The 15,204-nt window shown below is 34.3% G+C and overlaps 1 protein-coding gene across 1 annotated transcript in view; it reads right to left on the reverse strand.

The window, feature by feature from the left end:
• Nucleotides 1-5,097, reverse strand: part of OPRM1 (opioid receptor mu 1) — a 49,848-nt gene extending 44,751 nt beyond the window's left edge. Inside the window, exon 1 of the mRNA XM_003769557.2 lies at nucleotides 4,445-5,097. Coding sequence (XP_003769605.2) covers nucleotides 4,445-4,743 — 299 coding nt within the window. The 5' untranslated portion in view covers nucleotides 4,744-5,097. The remainder of the gene's footprint in view (nucleotides 1-4,444) is intronic.
• Nucleotides 5,098-15,204: the final 10,107 nt, after the last annotated feature.

The raw sequence follows: 15,204 nt of genomic DNA on the forward strand, positions 1-15,204 counted from the left end.
GAGAGAGAGAGAGAGAGAGTGTATGTGTGTGTATGTGTAAGTATAAGGGGAGATAAGTACATGAATAATTGAGAGAATATAGTTGCTTTATTTATCTCTAAATGAATTATAGTTATAGGCTTTGTCTCTTACTGCTTTTATTCCTTTCACAAATGATTGCTAGTATTCTTTTTAGGTTAATTAATAATGATTATTATCACAAGTAGAAGAAGTAACTTATTTTAATCTTTAATCTTCAAAATATAACTGGAAAATTTGGGCTCTTAATAAACAAATTTAGAAAGTGCTTTCTTATTTTCATAATATATTTCTATCTAGTTCCTCTGTCTATAGCTAAGCAGACAAATCTTTTGGGAAAAAATCACAGAATAGATGACCTTTTGGGGATATTCATATATGAGAATTATATTCTAGTGGGTTAATTGTTGTCATTAGCTAAGATGTGTCTGGATCTATGTCAATATTTAAAATGATTGTGCTTTCTTCTGATATGATAGCTAGATATTTTCTGGCCAAATGAAGCATTTTCTAGAAGACATTATTTTGTCTGATCATTATGCTATTAAGCTTCACTTTCATAAAATTTAAATTTTAAAGATAAATTTCTAATGTTAAACATTAGATTCTGCTATCAAGTCAGAGACTGAAATGTTTATATATCTTTAAAATAGTCTTCTTGCCTGTATTGATATGGTACCAGATCAGTTTTTCTCAACTGCTATTCTATAGACAAATGTAGACCAGCAGCATCATCATTAATTTTTTATTAATCTGTAAAACTTTTACTAACCTGAGAACTTGAATGAACTTAAAAAGTTGAGTCATCCTCCACTTGTTCCCTGTTCTTTTTAAAGGCTAGTTTTCTCCCAACTCTGGATTTCTCTTCTCTCTAACTTATAGCCTCTATACCTTGTCCTCTAATAACCCCGAGGTTATGGATGATGGCATGGATTTATGTTAGTGAATTGTATTGGCCTGAAAGTAGTTTGGATCAAGCAACCTTGAGCTGATGGTATTTTTGTGATGTTTCTTCTCTGAACATAGGTTCTTTATTTTTGTGCAGGAGATGTGGTACATTTTTATTAAGTACTTCAAGAATAAGGAGTATCATGATTCACTTTTTGACTTATGGCTTGTAATCACTTTGAGGACAGGAATGGTATCTTTTATTTTGTTTCTTAAAAACATAACCTTATGTTTGTTTAATTAAGATCTTTGAAAAAAGAGTAGAAAGAAACTTTTGGACTGGAAAGGACTTTAATAATCGTCTAGCACAATCTTCTCTCTCTTATTTTATAGTGGGGAAACTGAGACCTGCAGATAGGAAATGATAAGAACACGGTCACAGTGGGAATTTATGACAAAGCTTTTCCAGGTCTTTTGATTCTGAGTCTAATGTTTTTTTCTACCACATTCATTTTGGTCATAATGCATAATTTTGAGAATCTGAACACATATGAAAAAGGATACTACCACATTTCATCTTCACAGTCATTTGAGCTACATTTGTTCCTTTTATTTCCTTTTTCTCAGAAGAATTCACTCAAATGTCCTGAGATAATCTAGTTACCCACAAACCAGATGAGATACTAAGTCATTTTAAATTATTTACACAATTAAAAATACTACCAAAACCCAACATTTCATCAAAAGAATGAAATACACAAACTACTTGTATTTTACTGAAAGAGATGTTATTTATTTATTCATTATTATTATTTTGGTGCTCATAACACTTCTACCACTCATTACCCTACAGCTGGCTAGGCATCAGTAAAACCTCTAAAGCTACATCTGCATACTCTCTTAATCATAGAGTCTGTATTTTTATTGAATCTAACTGTCAAAATGCTGATTTTATCTCTCTTGCATAACAACACTGTTGTGTGCTGCTATTTTCTTATTGATTTATATACAGTGTTCTGTGATATTTTCTTGTAATTAACTATTAACATGTAAATATATAATGTTTATTTTCAAAATTTATATTGCATTTCTTACTACTGTGAGGTATTTGTTTAATCCTATAAAATGTAATATTTAATCAAAATACCTGTAAACCTATTCCCTTAAGTATCAGTTGAATAAAGCAAAAATATGCACTCTTGCAATTAAACTTCATTGTTGAAAGTTTTTGTTTGGGGTTATCTTCCAAACAGCTGTTTAGGGTATGTGTGGGAGAGTAGAGTTCAATATCATTTTTTCAGCAAACTGTATGCTCCTCTTGCTAGGCAACAAACATTCTGAAGTGATTCTGAGTAAAACAAACTTATCCAATTGACACTTTCATCCTCACAAACTAGAAAAAAGTTAACTTAGCTGTTTCACAGAGATTTCCTTCTCTGTGGATTTTATCTTTAGAATTAAAAAAAAAAAAAGAATTTAAAGGACGTGTGTAGAGAGAAAGGGGTGTTAAGAAAAGACCAGAGAGCCTCAAAAAAGAGGAGGATTTCATATTTGGGATGAAAGAATTTCCTATATGTTCAGTCAGCTGCTTTAAGATTTTTTCTGTTCAAGTTCCTGTGATGCTTAAATGTTTATAATTTCTTTCTACATCATCCCTACTTGTTGATCCTCATTGGTAATTCTATCATTTGGACAATAGTACATACAAAATGAACTGAGAATGGTATTGGCAACCTAAGAGCAGTTAGGTGGTAGCATACTAAATACAGTTATATGTGCCTTTGTGCTAGTTACTTAGTCTCTATGTGCCTCAATTTCATCAATTGTAAAATGAACTCTAATGTCCTTTCCAAATCTAAAATCTTAAAATTCTATTCTCTTTCTTGATTTAATTATTAAACATTTTTCTTTTCTATTTGTAACTTGCATTTTTCACTAATGGAGATGCTAATTGTTTCTTGGTTCTTATTGTTGATATGAAATTTTACTTTATATGCAAAATTATTAGAATTATTTTAACTTTTAAAAAATGGATTCTCCTCTCATTTCTTTTCATCATTCCATCTGTTGTTTGTATTACTTTCAATAGATGGTGCTCTTTTCTTGAAGACATTACTGCCATCTTATTCCTCTTTAAAAGATCAGAGAAATTAATTTTGTGCTTAGCCAATCATTAATTTTAAGATGTGCTATATAAGCAGAGAAAGAACTATTATGGGTAATTTCTGATACTGTGGGCATGATAGTGTTCTTTAATCACTTTTAGGTGATTAGAGGCCCTCACTGAGACAAATTATCATCTGTTAAAAACATCAGAGCAAATATTAGAAATAAATCTTAAATGTCATACTCAGTACCAATACATACATGAATTATGGTAGAAATCATTAAATCAGGAATTGGTATTCCAATGTTAATTTGAGAGAAATAGTTAACATTAAATCTTTGCAAATGGTAAAATATTTTCATCATAAGGTGCTTCTTTTATCATTCTTCTCACTGACAGCACAATCTAAACAATGAATATACACATACACAAGATATGGATTACCCTCCCAGTAAACCTGGAGTTACTCTCTTTGAACAGGAAGTTGATAAGACATTATCTTAAGATGAGATTGAACAAATGCACTTAATTTTAAATGTGTAGTTTGGACTTTTCTCCCTAGAAACTGTTTCTGGCACTTTAAGAAGCAGAAATTTGGCACTCATCTGTTACTTCTAAAAGATTTCACCTCTTTCAGAACTCAAATAAAACAAACCTTTTTTAATCATACCACTGAAATCTACATATATTTCTTTATGGCATGAGACTTTCATGCAGACTTTTCCAGTATCCCTGCAGCTGCTAGATGCATATTTCTCCAGAATCAATAATGTTCACAACATCACTCTAGCATGCATGTCCACAACAGAAATAAATATTTGAGATAAAGCTTTCTAAGACAAACTTTAATACCTTGTCTTCCATTGATTTTAAGGGATGAGGTGCCATGGGTCACAATGGAAGGTAGAGAACAGAATGGAATGTTGTGAGAGATGGCCTTAGAAAAAATGATAAAGATTCACCTTACAGGATCGCACTTTGAAAGTCTAAATCTCTCCTACTCTCCAATTTAGGAAGAACAACTAGAATTCAACTACTTTATCTTCAAATCCCTTTTCTCTCAGCTCAACAGCAACTCTTTCTGCTCTCATAGGACTGAGGGAGAAGACATAATTTTGGGCTATGCTTTTCAATCACTGCTTGTCCTTTGCCAGTGCACCTTCGACTTTCACAATATTTTGGTTCTCACATAATTAGGCAGAGAAAAGTGAGCTTTCCTTTTTATAATTTATCGCCCCCCCCTTGCTTTCTCCTACTTTCCCAGTGTATTTTCTTTCCTACCACCAAACTTATTTCCCTTTACCCTCCTGCCCCCTAACCTTCCTCTCTACTCTCTCTCCCGTACACTAATGAGATTTGAGTGTCTCCAGCGTGCTCCTTTTCCTTCGAGGCCAGTGAACCCATCCCTTCGGCCAGTGACTGCTTTCTTACCTGATAATCACATACATGACCAGGAAGTTTCCAAAAAGCCCCACTACACACACGATTGAATAAAGGGCCATGATGGTGATGGCGGTGACCATGGAAGGACTTCCAGTCGGTGGACACAGGCTGCTGCCCCCGTCCCCCGACTCGGTGCGGTTGGGACCGCTGCACGGGTCGGACAGGTTACCATTCAAGCGGGACAAGTTCATCCATGCAGCGGATGGCGGTGTTGGGGAGCAACTGGAGGTGAGAGAGAATGGGTCAGAGCAGCCACTGGAGTTGGCTGGAAAGGTATCGCTGTCCATAGTTCTGTCGGCGGTTTTAGCAGTCCAAGTTCCCGAGGTAAAAGCCGCAGTTCTAGTCTCACCAGGCTGCTATTATCGTCGCCACTGTTCTAGCTGATCGCTGAGAAACCCGATTGCAGCAGTGAGAAGAGAGCCAAGCCAAAGAAAAGGGGGGCTCTAAACGTCTGACATTGTCTTCTGTTAGTAGCCCCCTCCCATGTCGTGCATACACACTGAGGCGCAGCTCAGGAACGGGGAGGGGGGTTAGGAGGAGTATGAGACTGGGTGAGGAGGAGGTAAAAGGAAAGAGGATGGATTTTGCGCAAAGCCATCCAAGTAGTCTGTCTCCTCACTAGGCTCTCACATGTGCCTGAATAAGGTTACGTGTGTAAGTAAGGGGGTGGGTAGAGGAGGGAGGGAGAGAAGAGGGAGTAAGGGAAAAGAAAGAGACAGGGAGAGGGAAAGGGAGAGAGAGAAGGAGAGAGGGAAAGGGAGAGAAGAAGAAGAAGAAGAGGGGGAGAGAGACAGGGGGGAAGGGAGAAAGGGAGGGAGAGAGAGAGAGAGAGAGAGAGAGAGAGAGAGAGAGAGAGAAAGAAACAGAGAGAGACAGAGAGAGACAGAGAGAGAGAGAAGGAAAGGGGACTTAGATTATCCCAGTCTGGTGTTTTTCCACTTTTGAATATGGCATGAAAAACATAAAGACATTGCATCACAGTTGCACCCCTAAACCGCAACTCTACTCTTGCTATCTATTGCAAGCTGATGACACTCTGCTCTTCCAGCTTTACTACCTTTTCTCATCTCATTGCTTCCTCTCATATCATGTGAATTGAAAAAAGAGCCTACGGTTTAGTGTATTTAACTTAGACCCAAACCTACTTGAAAAACAAAAGTCCTTGGATAAACAAAGGAAAAGCAGAGCAAGTTCAGCTGAGGTAATTGTTTCACTCCTTCCCCTTTCTCAACTGTTCCTAGGAAATCGTCTTAATTTCTTCAATTGCTTTCTTCTCCAGTGTTAAGGGATAGAAACTAATAGGTAACAGTTCAAACCACATATAGTTTAGAAGTCATCCAGGAGGGGAGCAAATGTGGAATTGGTTAGAATAAGTATCCTCCAAATGTTATTTGCCAGGTAAAGACCTTCATTTGTCAATTTTCAACCACAAAAGAATATTACAGACTATCAAACCCCAATTAGCTTGTTTGATATAGCATTTGATTTCAGTGAGAGATTTCCTGTCTGCATTTAGAATGGTTTTCCAATGGAATTTAAGACTTTCTTCCCTTGAAGAGTTATGGGAATTACCAATAACAAAAGACAAAGCAAAATCAGCCACCAAAATAGAGCATAAAATAAAGGCAAATAGCTTACATAGATATGTAAGAATTGTCTTAAAATTTTCTGAGGGTAAACACCTTTATAGGTTAGAAGCATTTTTTTTTTTTTTTTTTTTTAGGAGAAATCTTCCATAGACCAAACATGAAGCAAAATAGTGTAGTGCAAAGATACCCAGAGAGGAAGTTAGGACATTTGTATTCAAGTCCTAATTCTGTCATTCACTATCTTTGCTAGTTTTTCCTCTTCTCATCAGAGACCCCTCATAACGCTTATAAGTCTGAAATTTTTGTGTGTTGCTAAAAGCATCATTCTGTAATAGTGTAATATAAAAATCTCACGGGAAGGAAAGATTAAAAAGCAAAATATTGCAAGGAACATTTCAAGATTATCTAGGCTAGACAACTGCTTTTCGGGAGAAAGTAACCATTGCTCCCATTTTGCAGAGTGAATTGTTTCTGGGATATCTTCCCCCTTCCTCTAAGTCAATACCTAATCATATTTACTTTGGGGAAGACATTTATAAATCACCTTGTGTGCATTTGTTTTTAAATCAGGAGACCAAACCAGAAACAACCTTAATTTCCTGAATTCTTCCTCTGTTCAAGAGGAAAAATAAATTAAAAGTCATTTGTTATTGGTAGATACTTAACTGAATTTTAAGAGAAAAGAATTGACTAGAAGTTGGTAAATTCAATTTTTAAATTAGGTGCTTTGGAAAAAGGAAACTGTTAGCTGTTTACTACAATGATATGAGGTTATTTCTACCATTCACACATGATTTATTTATATTAACATATCCAAGTTACATTTTATTTTAGACTACAAAATTCATATGAAATAATTTGTTAGAAAGAAGCCTGAAAACTATTGAAAAAAACCTATGCTTTATAATGACTTGAATTGAAAGAAATGTGTTAATGGAATTTTAAAAAATTTACTGTCATATTTTTATTTTGCATTGTCATAAGAACTCTCTTACCATTTAATAATATCCTGAAGTCTTTGAGGTTATGTGAGTCTGGGATGCTTTTTGTATAATCCAGGAATGACCATTTGACCTCTCATCTAAAATTGCTATCATAAAGCAAATCAGCTGTCACTAGTCATTCAAAAAACTATTTGTCTGTATGGTCTATATAAAAATCTAAACAGTACCTAGAATGGGGATATGAACTTTGTATGGAAAAAGTATGCTAGTGATAAAGTTTCCTATCATAAACACTTATTTGGTCTTTTATCTTTATCCTTCTACATATTTCCAATGTAGTACTTTTTGTGTTTGAGAATTTCTATTAATAGTCCATAGAGGTTTCTAAGGAGGAGGTTCATTATAAACTGAACCTAAATGAATAACAACTTACATTTATTTAGCACTTTAAGACTCAAAGTGTTTCACTAATATTTGCGTCTCACAATAACTCTGGGAATTTTCAAAATCTCTTCTGACTATTCTAATCATACTGTCCTTTCCTTACCCTCCATGTCTTTCCCTTTTGTTTATCTTGTCTTCCCTTTTTTTCCCCACTTTCCTCCCCTTGTCTTTCTCTCCTCTGTTTTCCCCTATCTTCCTCTGTCCTCTATTCTCCTTTCCTTTCCTCTCCTCCTCCTTTAGCTACTTTTAATTTATCCCAGATCTTTGCAATTTAAAACTAGTGCTATGGGAAGAATTAAACTGGTGACCATGATCCTAGGACTGATGTCAAAAGTGCTTCTATCCTATATAATAATTCATTCAAGACAATACATCTGGCCATAGTATTCAGGAAAGCTTTGAAAAAAACAATTTGAAATATTCAGTTCCTTTTGATTGTGATTGCTTTGAATATTCTGAATATAAGTAGCTTGTACTTCATTCTACTCCCATAGACAAGTTATGCATGTACCATGTGTGTGGCCTGTAATAGAGGTTATTTTTTGATATACTCAAATATTCAAATGGATCTGGGATACCTTAATTTGGGTGTTTTGTCCAATGATCTAAGAAAAAAAGCAATTAATTTTTATCTTGTGTGACTGTCATCTATAGCCTATAAATAGTTTACCACAAGTCATTTTACTCAATATTACAGATACCTTCTCTGCTCTTTTCTAGGATCTATAGGGAATTAGTGGACCCATCTTACATCTTCTGTCATCCCTTGCACTTGCCATGTTACTATGAAGTCTTTTCTTTATTATATATAGTTCCATGGCATCATATTTTATTTTTATTTTTCTTAAGAATTTTTTGTTCAGTAGAAATCATAGTCTTCACCATATATCACCCACCATGAACTTTTTCCATTGACATTTGTGATATGTTTAACTTTCGTTTCTTGGAGGCATTCTATTTTTCTCTTTTTATTGCTTCTGACTCTCTAGACTTTGTCATTATGACTTAGCTGAATTCATGCCCTGGAACAATACTCAGAGTCTTGGGTTGTGCTATTCTAGGACATCCCTCCACTTCTCCTGACCCTTTCTTCCATTGTTGGGTTCCTCCTGTAGGACCTTTGTTTTAGGGAGGTGCCCACCCGGACAAATAATCCTTCATAGTCTCCTATCTTTACTTCTGAGTCTCTGAATATCACAATCATCCTACACTTTCCCACTTCTTAGCTCCATTTTATGTGTTGTTTAACCATATTTAAATGTAAACTATATGAAAGTAGGGACTATCTTTCTTTTTTGATTTTATTAGTATCTCCAGTGCTTAAAGCAATAATGCCCAACACCTGACATATAGTAAGCACTTAATAATTTCTAGTTGCCTTCTTATCTTTCTGTTCCAGGTCTAATTGTCATATGACAGCATTAATGAAGTGTTCATATTAAAAAAAAATGGCCCTTAGCTTTTGTTGAAAGCTTAAGGTCAGTAAAAGTGCTTTGTAGTTTTTGAAAATTAATCCAAGCTTCTCTTCTCCTTTCAACTCTAGGATTATCATAATGTTTATTTAGTGATTCTTCCAGATTTTTGTTGAATAAAACTCACGAGATTTCCATTCAGATGCATGTGGTAATCTGAGACATAGACATTCTTCATTTATTTGGTCTTCCATATGCAGATAGATAAGCCAAATTTTTTTGATTACAAATCTCCAAGAAATTTTGCCACGTATTAGGACTTGATGTAATCAACACAATGTTTTCTGCAAAGAAGAGAAACCAGAGGATATCACAATTCAGATCTAGAAGGAAATCTTTTTTTTTTTAAAATGTGTGAGCTGCATCAAATCTTCTCCATCAGTGTCAAATGCTTTCAGAGAACTGATATTTCTTAGGTTTATACTTTGCCTGATGTTTACTATCAGAATTATTGGGTAGGTTTATTTCCATTGTTATATCTTCCAAGGAATCCCAAATGATCTTGATCTATGGATGGAGAAATTTTTAGTAAATGTTTTTATTGTTTTTTCTTTAAAGATATTTCAGTTTAGAAATACTTATGTTTTTTGGGGTGAAGCATATCTATAAGTTAATTTAATAATTGCTTAGATGTGAGTTATCATCATTATAAAAATAATAATATTTATTATTATTCTTCATTCAGAAGATTGTATGACATCGTGGAAAGGACACCAGCTCTAGTGTCTGAGGACATAATTCAAATTCTAAAGTTATCTATTGCTTCTTGACTTTACAAAAGCTACTAAACCTCCCTGGTTCTCAGTTTCCTAATCTGTAAAATAATGAAGAAGGGTATATGGAATGTTCAAGGAAGACTAACAGCCTTGATGTGAGGGCTTGCCAAATTCTTTTCAGAGTTGCTCATCCTTGTTCAGGATGCACCGATCACTCTGCTCTCACCTGTGACTCCAAGAAGTGGTAGCATATGCAGGGGCTGCACACAAAAAACCATCTCAGCTGATCGTCTATTTTAATTTGAGGGTAACTCATGGACCTTAAACTTGTCAGTGAATTAGGAGGATCTCTACTCAAAGCATGTGAAGACTTCTAGTAAAATGGGCAGATGAAAGCATTTGGTTCCAATGGGCCATGAAGGCAGTGGAAGCAAATGATATTGAATGCTTATAAATACATCAGATATTGAAGATGCCAGCATACTCAGGATAATCCAAGGCTATTGCTAGTCTTTTTGACTTTTGTTTTACCATTGGACTTTGAGGACTCTGCAAGAGAGGAGTGGGGCTGACATCTTTCCACAACTTAACATCACCTAAATCCAATTTCTGTGTGAATCAAGACATCACAATACTATTTTATTATGTTATAATTTTTTTTTATTATTTTACCTACCTTGAAGTCCTGTAGTGCTGGGTGAATGGTGAAATGGTAAATGTGGACACATTTATACAGTTAAAATTCTACACACAAGTGGTCCAGGGCATAGGGTCATCTCACTGGATTGAAGTGGCAGCTTTTTTAGAGGACTGCTTTGCTTGCCTCCTGGCATGAGAAAGGATCTAGGAAAGGTGCCCTAAATTTATTTGCTTCACCTAAACCTGACCTGCTTACAATGTCAGGCAGAGATCCCACTTTATAGTTTAAATACATAAACATGTACATTATTTTTTGACAAGATGATTCCATTCAACATTGGTACATGGAATGTATATATGATTCTGGCCAACATAAAATCCAGCAGACCTGAAAGACAGACAGCTTTTATTGTGAGAGAACTCAATAGCATCCAAATAGCAGTAAGGACATTTTTTTCCTGGAATGGCTGCTATGGTGAGATGTGCCATGAAGCTGGTGAAGGTTTTGCAATCAATTCTAATTTTGTCAATAAGCTTGTATACCTCCCAAACAGAGTGAATGAAAGGCTCATGACAATATAATGCCACTTGCAGGAAATTGCCTTGTCACCATCATCAGTGTGTATGCTCATACCATGACAGACCTTGATGAGGTCAAAGAAAAATTTTGTGAAAAGCTGGAGGCTCTCATTATCAATGTGCCAGAAGAAGACAGTTTTGTAATTCTGGGTGACTTTAACAAGAAAGTATACATAAATTTTCAGATATGACAGGAAATTCTTGTGAGGAATGGAGTCAGAGCAAAATGGAGAGCAAGAGTCACTACTGAAGACTTGTATTTCTCATGACCTTTTCATCATCAACACTATATTCCATTTTCCTAAAAACAACAAAACTTTGTGGATGTACTCTTGCAACAAACACTGACAGACTATATCACTACAAAAGAAAAAAAGACAAAGCAGATATTAGAGTGGAAGGCAATGTGTTGTGCAGAGTGCTGAACCAATGGTAGACTAATCTCTAAGCTAAATATCTGTATTCAACAAAAGTGGAAATCCCCAAACAAGATGGCTAACAAGAAGCTCAGCATCAATAGAATAAGAGCACTTTTTAGAGTGGGTGAACACTTTATTGTTGACCTTTAGAGGAAGCTGAATCAACACACAGCAAAAGTAGAGCAAAAAAGGTGTGGACAGCTTTCAGAGATTTGGTGTATAGTCTTACTTTTGTTCATTTGTTCCATATTGCTTGCAAATATCAGGATAGGATTGATGGAAATGATGGGGGAAATTCAGAAGCTACTTAACAAAAAAATGAGAAATTAATAGGGCAGTTCCTATGTCTCTAAGCTCCATCAAAAATGAAGTACAAGTAAAGGTTAGAAAGGTGCGTGATTCTTGACTCCATAAGAAGGCAAATGGAATTCAGTTTTACACTGATAGTGACAGTTTTGGAACTCCTGAATAGTTTGTATTTCATCTCAGTTCTGCACTGTCCTCGTGGTAGATGTATACTGCCAATTCAGGACCATCTTCATGCCAACTGTCATTTGCTTTCAAGAACTCTGGAGGAGCTGATAGGGAATCCTTCACTCTGGATTTCTAGACCTTCTGAATTTACAAGATTGTCTGCAATCTTAATGTTCATTTGGGTAGACTTAGGAGAAGGAACATAGAGCAGAAACCAGAGGTGGAGACTCAATCTTGAGAACCAATGTATAGCTGGGGGTATATATCTAAACTTTTCAAAAAAAATTACTCTTGTATGATGCCACCAGATGGGTCAAAGGAAGAAAGTCAAGGACAGTCATATCCTTTTTAAAGATCCATAGAGTCACTCACTTCCTGTTTAGCATCCAGTAAGATTACATCATCATTCACAAAGCTCCTTTGACTTTCAGGGCAGAGAATATTGATCTAAATCTAATTTATACCAAACTATTCTCCAGGTTTCTTAGAAATTTTAAAAGAACTTGCTTATTTTCTATGTATATCTTTTGAAAATAAAAAGTTTTAACAAAAAAATTTACTTACTAAAGAAATTGGTAATTGTGGCTTTATTGAATACTAGGCTATTATGTTAGATTGCTTATGGGTTTTGTTTATTCACGTTGTTAAGCTGATCAACTTTTCTCTTAACTAGCATCAAATAGTTTCAGTGTTAATTGCCTAATAACATACTTTCAGAACTGGTCCTTCTAGGATCACTTCATTCTTCCTTTACCTCCCCAAATTATTTCCCTCAAGATTCTAAAACTTTTGTTTCTCCAAATTAATCTTTCCTCCAATTTTATAAAATAAACCCATTTTTTGATGGAGATGACATTATATTTGTACATTAATTTATACAATAACATCCTATTTATTGTAATGGCATGACATAACTAAATAATAAATTTCCAATTATTTGTCTTCTTTTATTTTTTCTGCTTATTTTATTTGTTTATTTGTCTTAGTGTGTCTTGGTAGGTTAACTCCTGGATGTTCTGTATATTTTATAGTTATTTCAAGTGGAACAATCATCATTTGGAGCTCAGATAAAGCTAAGAAAGCCTTCATTTTTTTTTTCAAAATCAGGTGTTATTATAAACTAATAAGCTCATTTTCTTAGGTAGCTCATAAAATGACTCAGAAATAAACTCTTAGTTGAAGAAACAGAAATGTTTAATGTAACATCATTTGAATAAACAAATAACCTTTTACATTGTCTTTAAAGCACATTAATCATTGAGATGTTTCAGTTTCAATGTGTTTACTTTTTAAAAAAAGTTTCATTAAAATTAAATTTAAACAAACTTTACAATGAAGTAACTGTTCAGAGCACTCTCAGTGCTGTGGGAGATAGACGTTAGACAAAACATAGTCCTCCATAAAAGTCTACCTTGATAACTGGTAATAGCTTGGAGATGATCCTGAACTCTTGATGGCTTTCCAAGTAGAGCCAAAGTTCTTGAAGAGTCTGTCCTTTTGAAATGGCTTCAGTTATGGCCCTCAATGAAGATGGTAGAAATACCTTGGTAAAATGGATTAGACAGAAGGAATGAAAGAAATAATACTTTGTGGATTGAACTAAAGCCTCAAGTCTTTATATATAGATTATTCAAGGAAACATTTTGAAGGAACTTGACAAGACGAGCTACTGAATAAATATAAAAATCCTCTTTTGACAAGAAATATTATTGATGTGGATTTACTTCCTGATTCAGATGTCTGCATATGGTAATACCACCAATTTATTAAGCAAAGTTTAAAATTTGTACAAAAGAGGATAAATAATATAAATGAGAAAAATATATAATATATAATTTATATAAACTCCATTCTGATTCACTATATATATTATTGAGGATGAAAAAATTGAATACTCACAGACTTAAATAATGGCATATAGTAATTTAACTTATGCAAACCAATATAAATCATTTCACTTGCCTTAAATAAAACAATTCTTCAAAAGGTAGCAGAAATAGGAAGAGAAAGTTTAGTGTTCTCTCACTAACAAAAAGAATAAGGGGAAAGTGATCATTCCCTCCCAGAGTTTGGATTCCAAGAGGAGAGGAAAGTAGGACATACTCTGACATGTTCCCTAGATTTGGGGAAAATTTCAAATTTCAAAGATTTAGAGGAAATATGGGTGATCTCGTGTCAGGAAAATCTCAACATAAAGAATGGGAAACTTTCCAGAATGAACTTTGGAAGATACAAATAAAAAAATTTCTAGTGAGTGGGAAAAATATAAATTTTCTGAATAGACATATAGATACATGAGAATTCATTAGCCAGCTTAATATTTTAAAAGGCTATATAAAGATATAAAGTGTTAAAATGCCAATTAATTTTTTTAATTCAGATTTTAATTCAGATCATCCTAACCCTAAACTCAGTATTGCATCTAATACACAAATGAACTGCTGACAACACAAAATCATGCTGTTAACTAAACTGATTTATAGATTAAGTGCCCTATCAAACTACCAAAATGTCTTAATGTAGAACAAGAAAACAATAGAAAAATTCATATGGAAAAATAAAAGATTGAGACTCTCAGGAGAAGTTCAAGAAGCATCAGAGGTAAAACAGTACGTGAAAGAAGTGTTTATTAAAACCAATTGATACTAGATTAAAAAATAGAAAAGTTATTTAGTGGAACAGATTAAATACACAAGATTCATAAGGGGAAGTGCCCTTATATAGAATTTACAAGCATTGTGCATATCTAGGGGGCACAGTATTGGTTTACAGTGAAATCTTGACATCAGGAAGACTCACTTTCCTGAATTAAAATTTGGCTTCAGAAACTTGCTAACTATATGACTCTGAGCAAGTAACAACCTTTCTTCCTTAGTTTGTTCATCTGTAAAAGGAGCTGGAGAAGTAAGATACTCTTGTATCTTTTCTAAGAAAATCTCAAATAGGATCAGGTAGAATTGGACATGACGAAAACAACTGAAAAACAACCAGAAATACTGTGACAGTTACTTTATAAATGATATCTCATTTGGTCTTTACAAGAACACTGTAAGATAGGTGCTATTATTATCCCCATTTTACATTTGAGGATACTGAGGCAAACAGAGGCTAGTTGACATAGAATCATACAATTATTAAATATGTCTGAGATTAGAATTAAATTCAGATCTTACTGATTCCAGGTTTAATGCTCTTTCTGCTGCATCCCCTAACTACCTCATAGAAATGATAGAAGGATTGTCAGGCTAGAATAGAAAGGAAGTTTTCAAAACTTAAATTTTAAGCACCAGAATTTGGGAGAATATTCATATGGAGAGTGAAAAGGTGGATTTGTCTAAGACAAAGAAGAAGGAATTTGCCACCCAATCTAGATTTGGAAAAATTGATGTTTCTTGTTTTGACATATTTGTTTCCAAATATATCAGTCTGCTATTTAGTAAGTCTTCCATTTACACAACCACTGAACTAAAAA

This window comes from Sarcophilus harrisii, chromosome 4 (assembly GCF_902635505.1).
Source record: "Sarcophilus harrisii chromosome 4, mSarHar1.11, whole genome shotgun sequence".
Taxonomy (NCBI): Eukaryota; Metazoa; Chordata; class Mammalia; order Dasyuromorphia; family Dasyuridae; genus Sarcophilus; species Sarcophilus harrisii.